Genomic DNA, 19,658 nt, shown 5'->3' with positions numbered 1-19,658 from the left:
GAAGAAAATATTTGCAAGCCATGTATCTGACAAAAAAAACCTGTGTCTGGGGACTTCTCTGGTGGTCCAGCAGTAACGAATCCACCTCCCAAAGCAGGAGGTGCGGGTTTGATCCCTGGTCAGGGAACTAAGATCCCACATGCCGTGGGGCAACTAAGCCTGCCCACCACAACCACTGAGCTCGCGCACCTCAACTAGAGAGCCCGTGTGCCGCAAACTACAGAGCCCACATGCCCTGGAGCCTGCATGCCACAACTAGAGAGAGAAAAAAAGCAAACGAAAAAAACAAAAACCCGTATCTGGAATACATAAAGAACTCTCAAAACTCAACAGTAAAAATTAACAACCCACTTAGAAAATAGACAAAACACATGATCAAATATTTCATCAAAAAGGACCTATAGATAAGCATGTAAAAAAATGTTCAACATTAGTAGCCATTATGCAAATTAAAACCACAGTGGAACAGCATTACATACCTGTAAAAAACTAAAATTTAGTTACAATATCAAATGCTGATAAGGATGTAGCATTTGATATTGAAACTGGACCACTCATATATTGCTGGTAGGAGTATAAAATGATACAGTCATTCTGGAATACAGTTTTGCAGTTTCTTAAAAAACTAAACGCCACTTATTATATGACCTAGCATTTGCACTCCTGGGCAATTACCTCAGAGAAATTAAAACTTATTGTCCACATAAAAGCCAATACACAAATGTTTATAGCAGCTTTATTTATAAGAGCTAAAAGTTAGAAACAACACATGTCCTTCAATGAGTGAATGGTTAAAGCAGTACATTCATACCATGAAATACTACTCATCAATAAAAAGAATGAAGTATTGATACACACAATGATGTTAACGGATGTCAAGGGCATTATGCATGAGTAAAGCTAATTTCAAAAGGTTGCATACTTTAAAAAATTCTCAGAATGAGACAAAATTATAGAAATGGAGAACAGATTAGTGGTTGCCAAAAGTTAGGGATATGGGGATGGGAGGGAGGGGAAAAGTGTGACTATAAACTAGTAGCACAAAGGACACATCTGTGATGATAGGGCAGCTGTATACTTTGTTGTAGTGGTGGTTACATGAGTCCACACATATTATAAAGTTGCATAGAACTATATACATACTTGAGTGAATGTCAAATTGGTGTGAAATCTGCATAAGATCTCTGAATTGTACCAATATCAATTTCCCAGTTTTGAAATTGTACTATAGTGATGGGAAACTGGATGAAGGGTACATGAAAGCTCTTTGTACTATTTTTGCAATTTCCCATAAATTTATAATTATTTCATTTAAAAAAAACTAAAAGAAAAGGGTTAAATAGCAGGGATTACCATACCTGAGCTGATGCAGCTCATGCTGCCAGGAGAGGTTTTCCTGCCTGAGCTCTTCTTGCATAATCTGAAATGTTTTTGTCTTATCTTGATACTCCTGAAGTTGAGCCTTCAGTGGACGTAACTCAGTGATTTCTTGGTTAATCTGTAAGTATTGCTGCTGCAGATTCTTCAATTCCTTCAGCTTTAACCAAAAGGAAAGTAAAAGGGTGATTCATCACATTTCACTCATTCAGCTGTAAGTCAGCAGCACCTCCCTGCTAAGTCAGTCAACATCACAACTGACTACCAGCACCTAACAGTCCACTGACATAATGGCAGCATGAATCCCTAAAATGGTGAAATACAAGCAGCCAGGCTGGTGGGAATCTCCTGATGGAGCGGCCATCAAGGCTGTAGGGCCTGACCACTACTGCAACTTCAACCCCAGCCCACTGGCCCTGAGATTCTAAGTTGACACTAGATCTACAACTCGGAGATAGGATAGACTTAAAGGACTTAACAGCTTCTTGGTGGGTGGTAACTCCCTAGAACAAGAAGTGTAAAGATAGATTGGCTTTCTATTTAGCCATATGCCCTGGCTAGGCTTCTAAACTTTCTTACATGAATATCAATCTTAGTTCTAGCTTAGCTGATGTTGATTATAAAGAAGGCATTGATGCCCAGCCCAAGTGTTAAGAGCAGTTAGAATTTGGAGTCAGCTGTCCTGCCCACATAGTGTGTGATGCTATGCATGTTCCACACACCTTCTAAGCCTTAATTTCCTTCACCTATAAAATGAATGTAATTATAGTACTCCTCATAAAGATTATGAGAATTCAACGAGAAAATTAATGCACTCCACACATAAAAGTTAGTGGTGGTGATGATGATGATGAACTTGCCTTTAATTAGCAAAACTGCCTATCTACATTCCAGATATATCTTCTAACTCTTTATCCCCAATATTCTTTAAAAGCTTGGTAGTAAGAAATAATGTCAGGACATCTGGGCAAAGAGAGAGGCCTTGAACACACATCTCTTTCACCCTCTCTGGAAACATCACTAAAGCTACAATAAAGGCATCATTTTATAAGCATAAAAAACAAGAAGAACAAGAGAGGAGTCAGCAGCAACAAAATTAATTTTAGAAGCTGAAAAGGAGATGCATAAATGGTAACTGACTTAACAGATCTGGGAAAGGCAAGTCTTAAGCTGGCAGTAGGAAAAGCCAAGAACCAATAGAATTTACTCTGCAGACTCTTGAAAAGGCTCAGGAATTAACAGCACCAAGTACCTCTGGAAAAGATGGTGATGGGGGTAGGGAGGAGGAGGTGATAGCTGAAATAAGGAGGATTCGATGAAAACTGCTTGAGAACAACTATATCCCTAAATACCGTCCCAGTTCCACACTTTTTGTTACTCTGACAGACAACTAGAATTTTATTCTCTAGAAAAAGTTAAAAGAGTGTCTCTGGACTATGGAACACTAGGTACAGTAGAAGGTAAGGGTACTGCTCCAAAACAAGGGTGATCAAGTGAATGTGTGCTTTCTGAATGCTTGAAGCCTTTCCCCTTCTTAGCTTGAAGAGTGCTGGCACACAGGCCTTTACCATCCATAAGGGAAATTGAGAAGTCTTCTCTAGAAAATCTGACCAACCCAAGAGGAACTAAAAATATCAACATGGGGACTACCCTCAAAAATCTCAGCAAGATCACCATGCACTGAAACTCACAGCTGGTTAAGTCCCACCCACAAACATTTTAGACTCTGCCCACAAACATGAAGAATAAACCAAGGATTAACCCTCACCTGAAGAACAGCTAACATTAAGCAGGGATAAAAAGAAACTAGAAGAAAAGTAATTCAGAAGACATCAGCAGAAGAAAGAATGTCATGTACTCAAAGACTTAAGAGAATATTGGAAATTAGAAACATTATAGTAGAAATTTTAAAATTATAAAGAAAAACTTATTATGAAAAAATTTCAAAGAATAAAACTACCCCCAATCTTCTTGGAGAGATAAATTAAGAATATATATCCATGAGAAAAAAAAAATCTTTAGAAATCAGGAACATGATAGCAAAAATGAAAACTTCAATATAGGATTCATATGATGAACGTGAGAAAATCTTCCCAAAGTAAAGCAAAAACAATAAAAAAGGTAAGAAAATTATAGAGCCAATCCAGAAGGCCCTACACCTAAACAACAGGATTTCCAGGGAAAAACAGGCAATAGAGAAAAAGGATGGGGGAAAATGGTAAAATAGAATTCAAAAGAATTGCCCAAAATTGATGAGCATGACTTCTTAGATTCAAAGGACTAGACAGAATGATAAAAATAGACCCACACCAAAATACATTATCATGAAATGTCAGAACACACAAGACTAAAAGATTCCATTTACAGTTGACCCTTGAACAAGGAAGGAGTGGGGGTACCCACCCACTGTGAAGTCAAAAATCCATGTATACTATTGTTGGCCCTTCATATATGCGGTTCTTCTACTGAATATATCCGCTGTTCTGCATCCACAGAGCCAACCACCCACTGATCCTGTAGTACTGTAGTATTTACTACTGAAAAAAAATCTACGTATAAGTGAACCCATGCATTTTAAAGCCATGTTGTTCAAGGTCCAGCTGTATTTCCAGAGAGAGAGAAAGAGATAAGAGATGAGGGAGAGAGGGAGAGAGACAGAGACAGAACTATCTCACAAAGGATCAAGGATCAGAATATCTTTAGACTCCTGAACCACAATGTAAGCTAAAAGGGAACAGACCAATGTCTTCACAATTTTGAAGGGAAATTATTTTCAGCCTAGAATTCTATACTCAGCCAAACTATCAATCAGGTGTGAGAGATAAGACATTTTCAATAAATTTACCTCCCCTGTATCTTTACTTAGAGAGCTGCTGAATGATTTATTCCAACAACATCATGGCACAAAACCAAGATGAGGAAAACATGGAATACAAGAAACAGGAACTCTAACACAGGAGAGAAATGGAGGGAGATATTCTTTTTTTTTTTTTTTTTTTTCATACGCGGGCCTCTCACTGCTGTGGCCTCTCCCGCTCCGGACGCGCAGGCTCAGCGGCCATGGCCCACAGGCCCAGCCGCTCCGCGGCATGTGGGATCTTCCCGGACCGGGGCACAAACCTGTGTCCCCTGCATCGGCAGGCGGACTCTCAACCACTGTGCCACCAGGGAAGCCCTGGAGGGAGATATTCTAAGATGAAAACTGTGTCCTAGGAGTACAGGGCAACTGATTCATTTAAGAGCAAAAAAGAGATTCCAAGAGAATTTTCTTCCTGAAGACTAAATAGATAGGAATAAACATCTTGAAAAATGTGGATTAAATGGCAGTAAATCTGGCGTTAATTACATTGATAAGTACAAAGAAAACTAAGTAAGCAACAACAACAAAAACACAGTTATTCACTCCAGGAAAAACAAAGGTGTTGAGGAAACTAACAGTAACACATGTCTCAGGTCTAATAGCATTTGTAGTCATAAAAATGTAGACATTGAATATTGATTTAATCAAAATTAAAATTAAATTACATCAGGACAATGGGGAAGGGGTTGTATATTGAAAATGTACGTGTATACTGTGAAAACAGAGGGAGTGGGCTTGCCTGGTGGTGCAGTGGTTAAGAGTCTGCCTGCCGATGCAGGGGACACGGGTTCATGCCCCGGTCCGGGAAGATCCCACATGCTGCGGAGCGGTTAGGCCCGTGAGCCAAGGCCGCTGAGCCTGCGCGTCCAGAGCCTGTGCTCCGCAATGGGAGAGGCCACAACAGTGAGAGGCCCGCACACCGCAAAAAAAAAAAAAAAAGAGGGAGTAAAGAGAACTAAACCCTGTTAGCATATAAGAAAGTCAACAGCTAATGCAAAGAATGAAAAGCCAAGATGCACTATAAACATGATATTTAGCTACTGAGGAAACACCAAAATAACAAATTAAAAGGGTTGAAAGCAGATTGCCTCAGAAGAAGGAGAAACAGGGTTGGGAATGCTACTGTTTGTTTTTCTTATCAAACATTGTAGAATTTAGTGACTCATCAAATATATGTGTATAGCTTTATCTTTTAACCCAAAACTAAAATAAAAACATATTTTTGTTTTGTTTTAAAGCAAACAGATATTCTTTATGCAATCCACTCACTCCTCTAGTCCAGATACTCTAAATGTTACCTTTGGAATAGAGCAGATCATCAGAAAGCTGTGTGTCTGGAACTGCATTTTAGCCACTTGCAGAGGTAACTTCAGTGAATTACTCAAAATTCTTTTGCTATGCACTTACATCAAGGGACAGCTAAATAAAAATCCTATAAAACAATTATTATATTTACTGTAGAGAAGTAAAGAATGTTTCATAACTTCATAGTGACCTCCCTATGGAAACACAGAAGAAATTTCTTACAGGCCTCAATACTTAAAGAATAACTATTCTTATCTGTTCCAAGTAGTTTTACTTTCTTCCTTTTCCCTAAAATATGGACACTGCAATTCATACACGAGGTTTTAAAATTCCGTACTTCTGATGGCTGCCAGACCTCAGAGCAAAATTAGTGGTCCATCTTTCTAATAGGATATTGTGATAGCCCTTTGGGATAAGTTTACTCCTAAACTAAACTTACTTCTGGTTTAATCTTTTTCTCTCAGATCCTAATTTTCTTTTCCTTCCCAGTTCCTCACCTTATATTACCTTGAAAAACTGTTCATATCTTTATATGCTACCTCAAATCATTTTCAGACTGAAATAAGTATAGACAAACAAAAAGGCACCTCTAGAGATTTGCTCTACAGCCTTTAGGTAGGGAAAATCCTAAGGAAGTTTGAACACATATGAAAACTCCAGAATGTTTTCAGAGTTGTTTGTCATGCCCTAGTAGAATCCTAGAATCCCCTGGGTTAACTCCTTGCCACTTAGACCCTTGGACTTCATTTGCGAAACTTCCCTTTGACTAATTACATAAAGAAAACCAAAGTCACCTAAGCTCCGTTCAGACCTAGCTCATCTCTTGGGTGGTCCTGAGGGAAAGGAAGCATGGTGTAGGCAGAGGTGACAAACCGCTGGCCTAGGCTAAATGTTTAAACTCATAGTGATTGAAATAAGTTATTGTACATGCAGCCAGTGGCTAAGAGACTAGAAACTTCAATGCTCATGAGACAGACTGAGAACAAGATATGTGGAAAAGAAGATTTGATGGACAATTAACAATACATTCAGTAAGTATGCAGAAGGGCCTCAGCGGCTGTAGCAGAGCCTGTATGCAATATCATTGAGTCAGACTGTCAGGCCTTCATGTGATTTATAACCCTGCCTAGGCTTTATGACTTGTTCATGGCAGATATAAAAGCCTCAGTCTCAAAAGTTCCTATAATTTCCCTACACGACAATTTCACAAAATAGAGAAAAGTGTTTTCAGTAACACATATAGAGAATATACATCAATTTTTGATTATCTACCATATGATTAAATACCCTTCTGCTAAAAACCATGGGAAATATGAACAAGTATAAGACATGACACATTTACCAAGAGTTTACAATTTAATTGTGGAAATAAAAAATAAGGGTATAGAAATTAAACACACACACACATACACACACACCCATATATATCAAGGCAATATGGGACAAAGGAAAAGAGAAGCACTAGGGAAGTACAGACAGAAGGTAATAGACAATCAAGCGATCTGGAAATGTAGCCAGAGGATTTGAGCTCTGGGGCAACCTTTAAAGAGTAGGAAATATGTGCCCAAAAAAGGAAAATGGAGAGGACATTTTGGTTCAGAGGACAATAACGTGGGTAAGTAGATCAGTTTGTGGGTGAGTAAATCAGTTTGGCTGAAATGAAGAGGATGAGTAGAGAAGCAGTAAAAGAGGATGCTGGAAAGAGAGGCAAAAACAAACTATAGGGTATTAAACCCAGCCTAAGAGGTTTGAATCGTCCTAGAATGCCCAGATAATATGAATAAATTTTTTTTATCATTTTCTATAAAAATGAAAATCAATTTAAAGAAAGTTTCAAAAACTCTCAAAAGAAGATTGGAAAGAGAAATCTAGATACTCACTAGTCGGTCTCGGTCATTTTGAAGTGATGACATAGCTTTTTTTAAACTCTGTACTTCATCTGGGCTGGTTGAAGGTGGGGCTGCAGACCTCTGCTTCCCTTCCTCTGACTTGCGGAATTTGTCCAGTTCACTCAACAGGCGATCTCTCTCATTCTGTAGACTGGCCATAGCCTTGGAAAAGGACTGCACTTGGTTGTAAGAGTCTTCTAGTTGTGAGGACAAGTGAAGCAGTTGGTCATCTTTGGATAGAAGCTGTTGGTTAAGTTTCTCAAGGTGGGGCAAGCTGTTATCCTCAGTGGAGTTAACTGGAAACGCAGCTTTAGAAACAAGAACATCTCTCTCTTTGCTTAAGAGGCCTTGCTCTTCTCTCAGCTGTGCCAACTCCTTCAGACTGGCCTCATATTTCTTTTTCAGTTCCTCAACTTCCTCATTGGCATGATCTCTACTATCTTGTAGGGAACTCATTGACCTTCCAAAAGACTGGATTTGTGCTGTGAGACCTTTATTTTCTTCGGTGACCATGAGTAACTTCTGTTCCATCTCTACCAGATCTCTTGCTAGCTCCGCCACCCTCTCTTCTGCTGTTTCAGTTTCATTTCGCATTATCCCTGCATCATGATGAAGATGCTTTAATTCTTTCTTCAGTTTATCTTCAATTTCACCTACCTTTTTGGCAGCTTCCTTCTGAACACGAACCAATTCCTCTTCCAGTTCTGTAATTCTCTTCTGAGACAAAGAAAGGGTAGTATTTAACTTCTCTACCTCTCCTTCTTTTGCTTTTAATTGGGCCTGGAATATTCCTAAAGTACCTTCTTCTTGCAAGGCTGTCAATTGTTTCTTTAGTTGGGATAGAGATACTTTTAAGTTCTCAATCTCTTTAGATAAACCTCGTTTCTCCTCCTGTAGGGCAAGAGAGAACCTCTGCAGCTCCTCCTTTGCTTCCTCAGACTCCTTGAGCTTTTCTTCTAATTTAGCATACTCACTTTTCACCTCCTTAGTCTGCTGAAGTTGAGCTTCAAGGAGCTGCTTTTGCTGACAGTCCTTCCTTGATATCACTTGGTTCAGGTCTTCTCTATATTGGATCAGTTCTGCATTGAGCTTGGCATTCTCAGAATTGAGATCATCCATATGACTTCTCAAGCATCGAATTTCTTCCTTCAGCTTATTATTCTCAGTAGCAGCATCCTGGATGAGTTGGTCTTTTTCCAAGATCACAGAGAGATGTCGCTCTTCCAGCTGTTGGTAGTCACCTACTATACGGTCTCGGTCATCCTGGAGAGAAGACATGGATTTAACAAAGGAATTCAACTGAGCCTTCTGTTGCATGTTCTCCTTTTTCATGTTTTTCAGTGTTTCCATAAGCTGATTGGTTTTGTCAACAGCTTTTTTGTTCTCTTCTTCTAAAACAGTATTCTCCTCTTCCTCCTGGGACAGCAGATTTTCCAATTCTTTAATTTCTTTGTCATGCTGCTGATGCAGTTCAGCAACTACTTGGACTGCCTGTTCCTTGGCAGAAAGCAGGCTTATAATCTTCTGCTCTTTCATGTTTATTTCTTCATGCAGCCTACTGGTCAGTTGTCTGGAGGCCTGAAGATCTGTCTCTAGCTGTTCATAACTGAACTTACAATTTTGGATATCAGCCTCTTGCTGCTTTATGATCCCTTCCAAATTTTCTTTATTTTCCTTATATTTTTCTAAAGAGTTATTTAAATCAGTTGACTGGTCTCTGAGAATCTTCATTTCTGATTCCAACTTAGCTAATTCATCCTGAGAACTACGGTATAGATGTTGAGTCTCTTCTAGCTGGGAAAAAAGTTCTTTGTTTTCTCCCTGTAGAGTATCACAGATCTTCTGCTGAAGCTGGACTTCTGTCTGAGCTTTGGACTCCCAAATCTGCTTGTCATGTTCAAGCCTAGAAAAAGAGAGAAGGTCATTAATTACAGATTTCAAGGGAAAAGTACTTGATGCCTAAGGAACACATACTAAAACATGTACTCAGATCTACAAGTGAATAAATATTCATAATTGAAGGTGTTCATCTTTTTAATAAAGAGGTATTAGCTCTACTGAATGTTCTGTATTAAAGGTATATTGCACCTAAGAATTCGTATAAAAATAAACTCCAAAGTATGTTGCTAATTTAGTGACATGACCTTGGACACTCTAAAAAGTGCCCCCAATTTTGTTCTTTGCTCTAGACAAGCTGTTGTCTGGCCCCTTAACGGAATAATCTTGGTATGAGAGGCAATGAGGAGACCTGTCTCAGAGCAGAAGGATCCTACTAAAAATGAGAGTACAAAGTGTGGGGGACACTGTTATTTCCTGAGCTTGAAAAGTGATAATAAAATTGGAGTTTGAAGAAAGTAACTCTAGCAGGCATATGCAGTATGAATTTATGTGGAATATGAGGAAGAGAAAAGAGGAGATCGTTTCAGAGGCTAAGGCAGTAATTTGAGAGTACAATAATATGTACTATGGTAAAAATGCAGACAAGGATAATGGAAATGAGAAGAAAGGAAGAAATCTAAGAGATCTCTCAATAGAAAGATGGGTAGAGAAGCAGATGTAAATTTTTCATGTTAATACAAGTTGTAGCAGAAAGTCATTTGTAAGTCATTTGCAAGAGAGCGAGAGAGACAGAAGTGAGAGGGAATACATCTTCAGGGAGAATTTAAACCAAAATCAGTCCCATAATATTAAAGGGAATAGAAATAGTTTAAATAGAGACTTCCTTTGCCTTCAATTACCTTTGGAAGAGCAAAAAAAGTCATCATTCATTTACCTGGAAATGTTGATCTTCAATTCCTCCATGTGGATGGACATCTGCCTAAGCTGATCCTTTAGAACACTGAAATTCTCTTCTTTAAGTCTAATTTCTTCTTCTTTGGTTTGAATAGCAACACTGAACTTCCTCTCCCATTTCTTGGCTTCATCTATCACCCTGTCCCGATCATCCTGGAGGGAAGACATGCTCTTAGTGAAAGCTGCAAGCTGGGCCACAGTACTATCCAAGTTTTCCTGAAGTTGCTTAACTTCCTTGTCTTTCTTGTTCAAAGTAACCTGAATCTCTCCAAATGTCTCTTCTAAGTGGACTTTTTCTCTATGCAAAGCATCCAGTTTCTCTTGCATATTCTTCTTCTCTTTCAGGTGTTTCTCCTCTACCTGCTCCAGTCTTCGCTCAAGATCTTCATCCTTTTGTTTCATTTGGCTTTTAACTGATTCTTTATTTGACTGAAGCTCCTTTTTCAACTTGAAATTGTCTGCTAGGACCCTTGCTGCTTCACTTTGAGTGTCATCTAGCAGTACTTTGAAGCTAGCTAATTCTGTTTCTGCCTTCTTGCGATGTTCATTGGCTTGAGCCAGATTTTCTTTGGTTATTTCCAAATCTTTTTGGGACTCAGTCTGAACAAATTCTAAGGCCTTAACAGTTCTCTCCAGAGCACTGATTTTCTCTTGGTACCTAATGCAATCCTTCTGCAGCTGCTTTACTTCTTGCTGTTTTTCTTTTAACAGCTCCTGAAGTTCCTTTGCATGACTTTTATTGCCAGGCCCTTTCTGAGCACCTTGTATTTTCTCCATATATTCCTTTCGTATTTCTGATTCCACCTTAGTTTTCTCCTTGACTAACTGCTGCTTTTCTTCTTCCAATTCACTCACACACTTTTTAAGGTTCTGCATTTCAGATTCTAGTAGTTCATTTTTGATTTGGGCATCTGTAACATCCTGATAATAATTCCCAATGCTTCCATTAAGTTCTGCTAATTGATTCATAAGCCTCTCTTCCAAATCATCTTTCTCTTCCTCTGCTGTCTCCTTTAGCTTGGTAACTCTGGCAAGTTCTTCTTGGATTTGCTGATTTAATGAGTTTATTTTGGTTACTTCTTCCTGAAGCATTCTTAGTTCAGCATCCTTAGCTGATATTTGACTCAATAAAGCAGCTCTCTCATTTTCTAAAGTCTGGCTAAATTCCTTGTCTTTCTGCTTGTCCTCCTCTAATTCAGTGATTCTTTCTTTGAGCTGATCCATCTGCTGTAGGTAATTATTAATTTCATCATGTAAGCTGACATTCTCACTTATATCAGGCTTGGCACTGTTCTCTGAATGAATGGATTCTGAATTTTCAGACCTTGGGTTCATACTTGGAGAGCTTTGCTCATGGGCCTCACCTGGAGCAGACTGGGTTGCCTCTTCAGTGACAACCATCTGGTTATCATGTTTCTCAGTGGCCTCCAGGCTAGCTTGTTTGGATACATTACCTTCTATCTGATGCTTTAAATCCTGAACCTCTTCACTTAAAGAGTCCTTCTCCATCATTAAAGCCTCAAACTCCTTAGAAAGGGTTTTATACTCTGTTTGGACCCTTTCTAGTTCCTCCTTCATGTCAGAATTGGAAGAAAGAAGTGCTTCCATACTATCTTTAGATGTACCTCCTGCAGGGTGTACCTCTGCTCTAAGCCTCTCATTCTCTTCTTCCAACTCTAGGATTTTCTGCTGTTTAGATTTAGCAAACTTTCTCATCTTTTCTTTCATCTCCTCCATTTCCTGTTTAGCTTCCTGCAACTGCTTTTCTGTTTCTTTCTTGTTTCCTTCTGTGCTTCTTAACTTGCCGTATAGTTCTTGCTTCTCTTGCCTCACAGTTTCTACCACATGCTGAATCCTTTCTGCCTCATTACTAACATTCTCATAGGACTGCAGAAGAATTTCATATTCCTTTTGTAACTCTTTGTGTTTCTCTTGCCACTCTGTTATTTCTGCAATCTTAGAACATTTCAAAGATTCAATTTCTTTCACTAAGTTTTCCTTGTCTTCAGTAAGACCCTCCAGAGCTAATTTCAGACTTTCACAAGAACCATTGAGACTTTGATTTTCCATTAAAGATATGTCCATTTCTGCAATGAGTTTGTCTCTTTCTTCCTGAAAAAGAGCTAACTTGCCTAAGAATATATCTTTCTCTTTATTTTGAGCAGAAACTTGGTTTTCCACATCTGCCAGAGACTGGGTGAGATGTTCAATGTTATCTCTGGCCAAAGACAACTCCTCTTGGAGACGTTTGTTTTCTTTTAGTACTTCTTTTCGGGAAATAAGGGCAGCTTGCAGTTTCCTCTGTATTTGTTGCTTTGCTTTACTTTCTTCTCCAGTCTCTTCTGGTTTCTGCTTCATTTCACAAAGCTCCACCTGTAACTGCTTTATCTTCTCATCATGTTCTTTGGCTTGCATTTCCAGTTCTGTATGCAGAGCCTTCACTAAATCCTCTTGTTCTGTTATCTCTGTCTGTACTTTAGTAAGGGCTGTTTCCTTCTCACTAAGCTGTCCAGAAAGGTATCTAACTTCTTCTTCTTTTTTGCTTATGAGTTTTTGCAGTTCATCTAGTTCAGGCTGTAATTCTCTTAAATGTTCTAATCCAGTGATTTCTAGTTGACTGCTTTCCAGTTGTTGCCTCAGGCTTTCTGTGTGGGCTTCAGCTTCATGGGACGCTGCCTTCAGACTCTGGATTTCTAAATTCTGTTTATTTATCTGCTCTTGTAACTGAAATACCTCTTCTGATTTTTTAGTCAGCTCACTTATTGTAGAGCTAACCTTCAACTCTAACTCTTCTTTCTCAGTCTCTATTTCTTTCAGCTGTGTCTTAATCTGGGCAATAGCAGTATTGCCCTGCAGACCATTTGTATCTCCAGGATGAGAAGGCCAGTCTGGGTACAAGTCAGACTCTGAAGCAGGTTGAGCAGGTTGCTGCTCTGTGGCTTTGAATAAAGGTTCTTCTAAACCTTGAGTGGGAGAACCTGGAACCTGCTGGCCACTGCCTGGGAGTTTTCTGTCCGAAGATTCCTTTACTTGAATCTGTAGTTGCCTTAGTTGGTCCCCAATGTTCTCATTTTCCTTGCTTTGCTCATCAAACTGTTCTTGCAAGCGATTATAGTCATCTTTCTGTTGCTTGAGCTCCTCCCGAAGATGTCTTTCTTTCTCCTGTGCCTTTTTTAGAATCACCTTGCGAGAGGTTAATACTTCCTGTAGCTTCTTTTGAAGTTGCTCCTTTTCTTTTTCAAGGTCCACTATTTTTTCTTCCAGTTCTGGTTTCCAGTGTTCTCCACTACCTGCACCAAGTGGACTGATGGCTGCTGCTACTTTTACAGGTGCTGCTGACTCTCCATCACCTGCATCCTTGTTACCTGTGGTTAACTTTTGGATAACTGTTTGGTTTTCAATGATTTCTGCTTGGAGCAGATCTATTTGGTTTGTCTTCTCTTGCAAATTCTGATTCATCTGTTTGACCACAGCCTGTAACTGTTCTTCAGCTGCTGCCTTTTCTTCCAAATCCTTCCTTATCTGCTCTAGTTCCACTTCCTTCTCAGATATTACCTGTTTTAAAGATATTACCATTTCTATTTCTCGGCACTTAGAAGTCATACATTTTTCTGAGTCTTTTTTGCTTTCTTTATCTTCCTCCATTTCCCTCCTCTCACTCTCACTGAGTGGGGTGTCTTTCCTGGGTTCATCTTTCACTTTGGCCAATTCCTCTTCTAATCTACTGACTCTCTGTAGAAGTTCCTTTCTGTTAATAAGAGCAGCCTGGAGCTTTCTTTTTCTCTGCTCACTTTCTTTCTTTACAAGGTCTAATTCATACTGAAGTTCTTCTTTACTTATTAGCCCTACTGGGTTCAGCTCATCATAATTCTGTTTAATGCCAGAAACAGTTTCTTTATCTTCTTCCCCCTGCTCTTTTTTGGCCTCTTCAGCTCTGGATAATAAATTCAGCTGTTCTTTAAGAGTCTTAATTTCAACCCCAAGAGAAAACTTCTCTTCATTAAGCTGAACCATTTTCTCCATCATACTAAAGCTGATTTCTGTCACTTGCTGATCCTTCTCCTTGATGGTTTGTTGGAGGATTTCCACATCTTTCTTTTTCTCTAGTAAGAGTTGGTCCATTTTTGCTATTTCAAGTTCCTTCTGTGAAAGAGCCTGTAAAAGTTCTTCCACCTTATTTGAGATATCCCGCTCACGGTCTGCCCCCTCGAGCACTTCACTTTCCTTCTTCTGCAGCTGGCTCTGCAGGCTTTTGATCACTGTACTCTGCTCGGAAAACTGAACCTGCACATCATCAAGTTCGTTCTGTAAAACTTCAATCTTTACATCTTTAGTTTTGGCTTCTATGCTGAGACTGTGGATCTGTTCAGTGAGCAAGTTGTGATGAGCAGTCTGGCTTTCATAGTCAAGTCTTTTTTGCCTTTCTGCTTCTGCAAGGTTCACTTCCAGTTGCTGTACCTGAGCCCTCAGTTCCGTTACCACACTAAGTTCCTTCACCTGAGAAAGAAGTTGGTCTCTTTCTTCAGACAAAGCAGTGAATGCACTATTGGTGTTTTCAGCATTTTTCTTAAACTCTTCAATCAGCTGGGTTAGGCTGCCTATTTCCTTAGCTTTCTCATCTAAATTTTTCTCATAGATCTCTTCTGCTTTATGAAGGTTTAGCTCAAGCTCCAAAATTTGACCTTTTAGCCTTTCCAATTCATCCTGGTGATACTGACAAATACCTGATACCACAGAAGGGGATTTATCATCATCATCCTGCTTTGCTGATTTTAATTCCATTCCAGTGTCACTTAAAGATATTTCCTCAGATGTTCTGTGTTGGTATTTAGTGTTCATCTGTTCTTCTTTCTCAGTTGTTGGAAGACCGCTCTCTTCATTTGGCATGGGGGGAAAATGTTGCCCTGTATCTTCAAGCAATACTGTCATTTTAACTGGAGGTATTCCTTCACTCTCTGTCTGTTTCATTTCTTTTTGGTCAGGGACCTCAGGGTCACCGTCTGCCCTTTTGCCTTGAAGCTGCAACTTAAGGAATGCAATCTCCTCTTGGGCTTCTTTCATTTCCAACAATAAAGTGGATAGTTCTTTATGCTTCTGAGAAAATGTGTTCTCCAGGACATCTTGTCCACTTTCCTCAGCAGAAGAGCTGCTCTTGTTGAGCCTGGCAATATCAACCATGCTCATCTGTTTTTAAAAAAAGAAAGAAAAAGCCTCAATCAAATGTTTTATAGAAAAGAGCCTAAGTAGGGACTTCCCTGGTGGTCCAGTGGTTAAGACTCCGCACTCCCAATGCAGGGGGCCCAGGTTCAATCCCTGGTCAGGGAACTAAGATCCCACATACCACAACTAAGCCCTCATGCCACAACTACTGAGCCTGTGCACTCTAGAGCCTGTGCACCGCAACTAGAGAAGCCTGCGTGCTGCAACGAAGACCCAGTGCAGCCAAAATAAATAAATCTCCAATATAAATAAATAATAAATAAATAAATTTATTAGAAAGAAAGAAAGGGAGGGAGGGAGGGAGGGAGGAAGGAAGGGAGGAAGGGAGGGAGGGAGGGAGGGAGGGAGGGAGGGAGGGAGAAAGGAGCCTAAGTAAAAACTGGTATTTTGTGCATTTTCCAAAACCTAAAACTTTTCTGTCCAAACCTTCCTAACATAACACTGCTAAATACTTTTAACATCAGTTTTCCCAACTTGGACCTCTGAGGGCATCCTGTCAATGCTGCACTGAGGTCATGTCATATTCATAACACTTAAGGAAACCTGAGACTCATTTTCTAAATATTCCTCACTTGGGAAACTTTTCCTTCAGATTAAAACTACTTATTTCTCCTAAGAACTGCTTAAAAATAAAAAGGGAAGCAGGAAATGAATTAAATTTTTGTTTCATCCCATGCCAAGGAGGAAGTTAGGGATTCCTTTTCCTAAACTATCTATTGAAATGGGAAGTATTAGATAAGACAGCCATTAACAGACAAATATCAAACAAGTTGATTGAGATAAATTGCCAGGATAAAATAATCAAAAAGGAGTTCTGTTGGGGATTGGGAAGACATTATGGACCTGTTTTACAAAATATTAACCAAGTTACTATTACAAGGATTACTGTGTTAGACTGCTCAATCCACATAAATTATTCTATAATTGTTTTCTTGGGAAACAAAACCAGTGAATCTCATGGCAAATTTAGTATTTTATTAAATGAGTTTGGGGACATGGGTCCAATCCCTGGTCTGGGAAGATCCCATATGCCACAGAAAAACTAAGCCCGTGAGCCACAACTACTGAGCCTGCGCTCCAGAGCCCGCGAGCCACAACTACTGAGCCCACGTGCTGCAACTACTGAAGCTTGTGCGCCTAGAACCCGTCCTCCACAATAAGAGAAGCCACCGCAATGAGAAGCCCATGTACCGCAACGAAGAGTAGCCCCCACTCGCCACAACTAGAGAAAGCCCACGTGCAGCAACGAAGATGCAACACAGCCAAAAATAAATAAATAAATAATTTTTTTAAAAAAAGGAAGTTACATTATTCCCCAAAGCCATTTATGAGTCTATCACTGACTTGTTGATTGGAAGGACAATTAAACACAGTACAGCTAACAGTAATCTTAAATCAGCAGAATATTGAGCAACCATACATTTCTTACAGTAATTTTTAGGTTATAAAAAGCACCATTCTCTGACAATACCCTTTTTAATATAATCCTAAGTGAAACTGTGCCAACTGGGGAAGGGGATTTGGGGAGAGACTAGAGACTTTATCTAATCTCTTCACTGAGAAACTTATCTGAGATGGGCAAAGAAGCTGAAATAAATGATAACCTAGCATGAAAAATGGGTTATCAAATCCCAAGCAAGTGCTACTGTACTTGCGTTGGTTCTGAACAAACAAAAAAATTCCAAATATTTAGAAACAAGTGAGAGTAAAAGATAAATAATAAACATTACAACTCTTAAACCTCACTTTCCAGGTAATGTAATTCTCTATCAACATTAGAAAATTGCAGAAAAGCTTAGGTTTGAAATTACCTCCCTTTGATTGAGCTCATATTCTGATTATTTTAAGAATGCATCGGTCTTCCCTGCTGGCACAGTGGTTAAGAGTCCGCCTGCCAATGCAGGAGGCATGGGTTCGAGCCCTGGTCTGGGAAGATTCCACATGCCACGAAGCAACTAAGCCGATGCACCACAGCTACTGAGCCTGCGCCCTAGAGCCCGCGAGCCACAACTACTATGCCTGGGCACCTAGAGCCTGTGCTCCACAACAAAACAAGCCACCCCAATGAGAAGCCCGCACACCACAACGAAGAGTAGCCCTCACTCACCGCAACTAGAGAAAGTCCACGCACAGCTACGAAGACACAACACAGCCAAAATAAATAAAATAAATCATTAAAAAAAAAAAAGAATGCATCACTTACCTCACTGACTTCTCTATCTGCCTCTCCAGTTCTCTTCTGAGCCTCTAGGAGAGTAATCTGAGAGGACAGTTTTTCTGAAAGTCACAAAATAAATATCCTTAGAAGATAAATGTAGAGTGTTTGAAAAAAACAGAGGTATGATTGTGTATGTGGCTATTTGAGATGCATGAAATAACCAAGAGGAAAGAACAGATACAATAGTTTGGGGGAGATAAAACGTTTATTTTATTAAAGAAGTTGCAAAAGAAGATGAGAAGATGAGATATAAGATAGAATGGTACTAGGTGTTAATTATTAACCTGAGTGAAGTATAATAAATAGTGGAAGGCTTTAAAGGGAATAAAAATGCCAGAGCATATGACAAAAAGCAGCTATTTCTGTGGCATAATTTGGGACTTCTAGGGCAATAAATTTAACTTAATTTATCTATAACCCTCTGTATCCATCTTATAATGTATTAATATAGCACTTATAATGTCTTCAACATTCTTTCACATATTTTCATAAGAACGTCAAATTTTAGCACTAGAAGGGAGCTATCCAATCTCCTCAATGACCATATGAGGAAACAAAGAAATGCCATGACCTACAGCTAGTTCATAGAGCTGGGATCAGAATTCAGTCTTCTGAGTTCCACCCCATGTTTACAAAGTGTGTATTTAAAAACAGTAGTAGTACCTTGGAGGATAAAAATATTGAGTATTAATAAGCCCCCAAGAAGTTTATACTCTTTCTGAGAAGTTAAGACAAATATATTAAAGAAACAAACAAAAGAAGCATATTTTTTACACTACATCCAAATGTCTTAACGTGACCTACATGATTTGACCCCACTTATTCTACAAACTCCTCTGCTTGTACTACCCCTTTTTTGCTCACTCTAATCCCAAGAACACTGGCCTTCTTTCTGTCTGCAAACATATCAAATTTATTCATACTTCAGGGTGTTTGCACTGCTCTTCTCTGCTTGGGATTCGATTTGCTCAGCCTCTTTTTGCATGGCTGTCCCCTTTTCATCATTCAGGTATCAAGTGCTCAGAGAGGCCCACCCTAACCACTCTGACGCTACTTTCTTCTTCCCCCAGGCACATGTGCAGCAGCCTGTTCTATTTTTATCCTAATACTTATCACTCCCTGAAATTTTCTTATGTATATACATGTTTATAGCCTGTCTTGTCCTCTAATATGTTCAGAGCAATATGCTTAGCAACCAAATTAGTGCCTGGTACATAGGAAAGGCACCATAGATATTTGCTGAATGAATGAATGAACATTTATGACACGAATTCAAGACTGTATATAATATGTTCAGACATTTCACAAGATTATTTGAGGAAGGAGCACAGTGGCAGAAATGGAAGCACAAAAAGTGAGTTTAATAGAACATGACTCATAAAGCAAAGGTAACCTATGAGACCAGACCCAAAAACTAATACAGAAAACAAGTCCAGTGACCCCTGCAGGAAAGAACAAAGAGAATGGAACTCACAGAACCTCTAAATCACAGTGAGCTACACGAAAGTGATAGGGACTGCTTGCAAAACTACAAAACAAGCATCACGGATAAGATCTCAAAGAAGTATTTTCAGTGGGTTGAATAATGAACTGAATTTGTGGCGTTCTTTCTTTATCAGCAATGGTGGGACTAGTCTAATAAAGGTATACGATCCCTAGTTTATAGCTAAGTGGAACTGTAAGATGGTTAAGTTGGAAATATTGGCTATAGACTTTAGGAAATGGTACAAACTTTATTTGGTATTCATTCTCACTCTTAAAGATAAAGCATGGTAGTCAGTTACTCCAGGATAAAATAGATAAGTAAAACGTTATTAACTAGAAGTTATTAAAACCATAAGGTCCTTATGAAGCAGGTGACAAATGGAAGGAGGTATTATCTTCATTCTTACTAACTCTTCACACACAGTCCAATAGAATAAAGTGCTAAATTTAGTTCAATCAAACAAAACTTTATTCAGCAGCCACTCATTTGCCAGGTACTATTCTAGTTCCT

The 19,658-nt window shown here is 39.2% G+C and overlaps 1 protein-coding gene and 1 non-coding gene across 12 annotated transcripts in view; one reads left to right on the top strand and one right to left on the bottom strand.

Moving 5' to 3' along the window:
- GOLGB1 (golgin B1) overlaps positions 1-19,658 on the bottom strand; it is an 87,092-nt gene that overhangs the window by 17,387 nt on the left and 50,047 nt on the right. For all 11 annotated transcript variants that reach the window (XM_019922633.3, XM_019922634.3, XM_033855776.2 and 8 more), the window contains 4 exons: positions 17,648-17,721; positions 10,205-15,408; positions 7,423-9,334; positions 1,359-1,537 (listed from right to left, as the gene is read on the bottom strand). In XM_019922633.3, the coding sequence (XP_019778192.2) occupies positions 1,359-1,537; positions 7,423-9,334; positions 10,205-15,408; positions 17,648-17,721 (7,369 nt within the window). The remainder of the gene's footprint in view (positions 1-1,358; positions 1,538-7,422; positions 9,335-10,204; positions 15,409-17,647; positions 17,722-19,658) is intronic.
- On the top strand, positions 15,477-15,549 carry TRNAG-CCC (transfer RNA glycine (anticodon CCC)). The gene has a single exon. It is a non-coding gene; the product is annotated as a tRNA-Gly (tRNA).

Source organism: Tursiops truncatus, chromosome 4, assembly GCF_011762595.2.
Source record: "Tursiops truncatus isolate mTurTru1 chromosome 4, mTurTru1.mat.Y, whole genome shotgun sequence".
Classification (NCBI taxonomy): domain Eukaryota; kingdom Metazoa; phylum Chordata; class Mammalia; order Artiodactyla; family Delphinidae; genus Tursiops; species Tursiops truncatus.
This window is presented reverse-complemented; position numbering and strand designations above follow the sequence as displayed.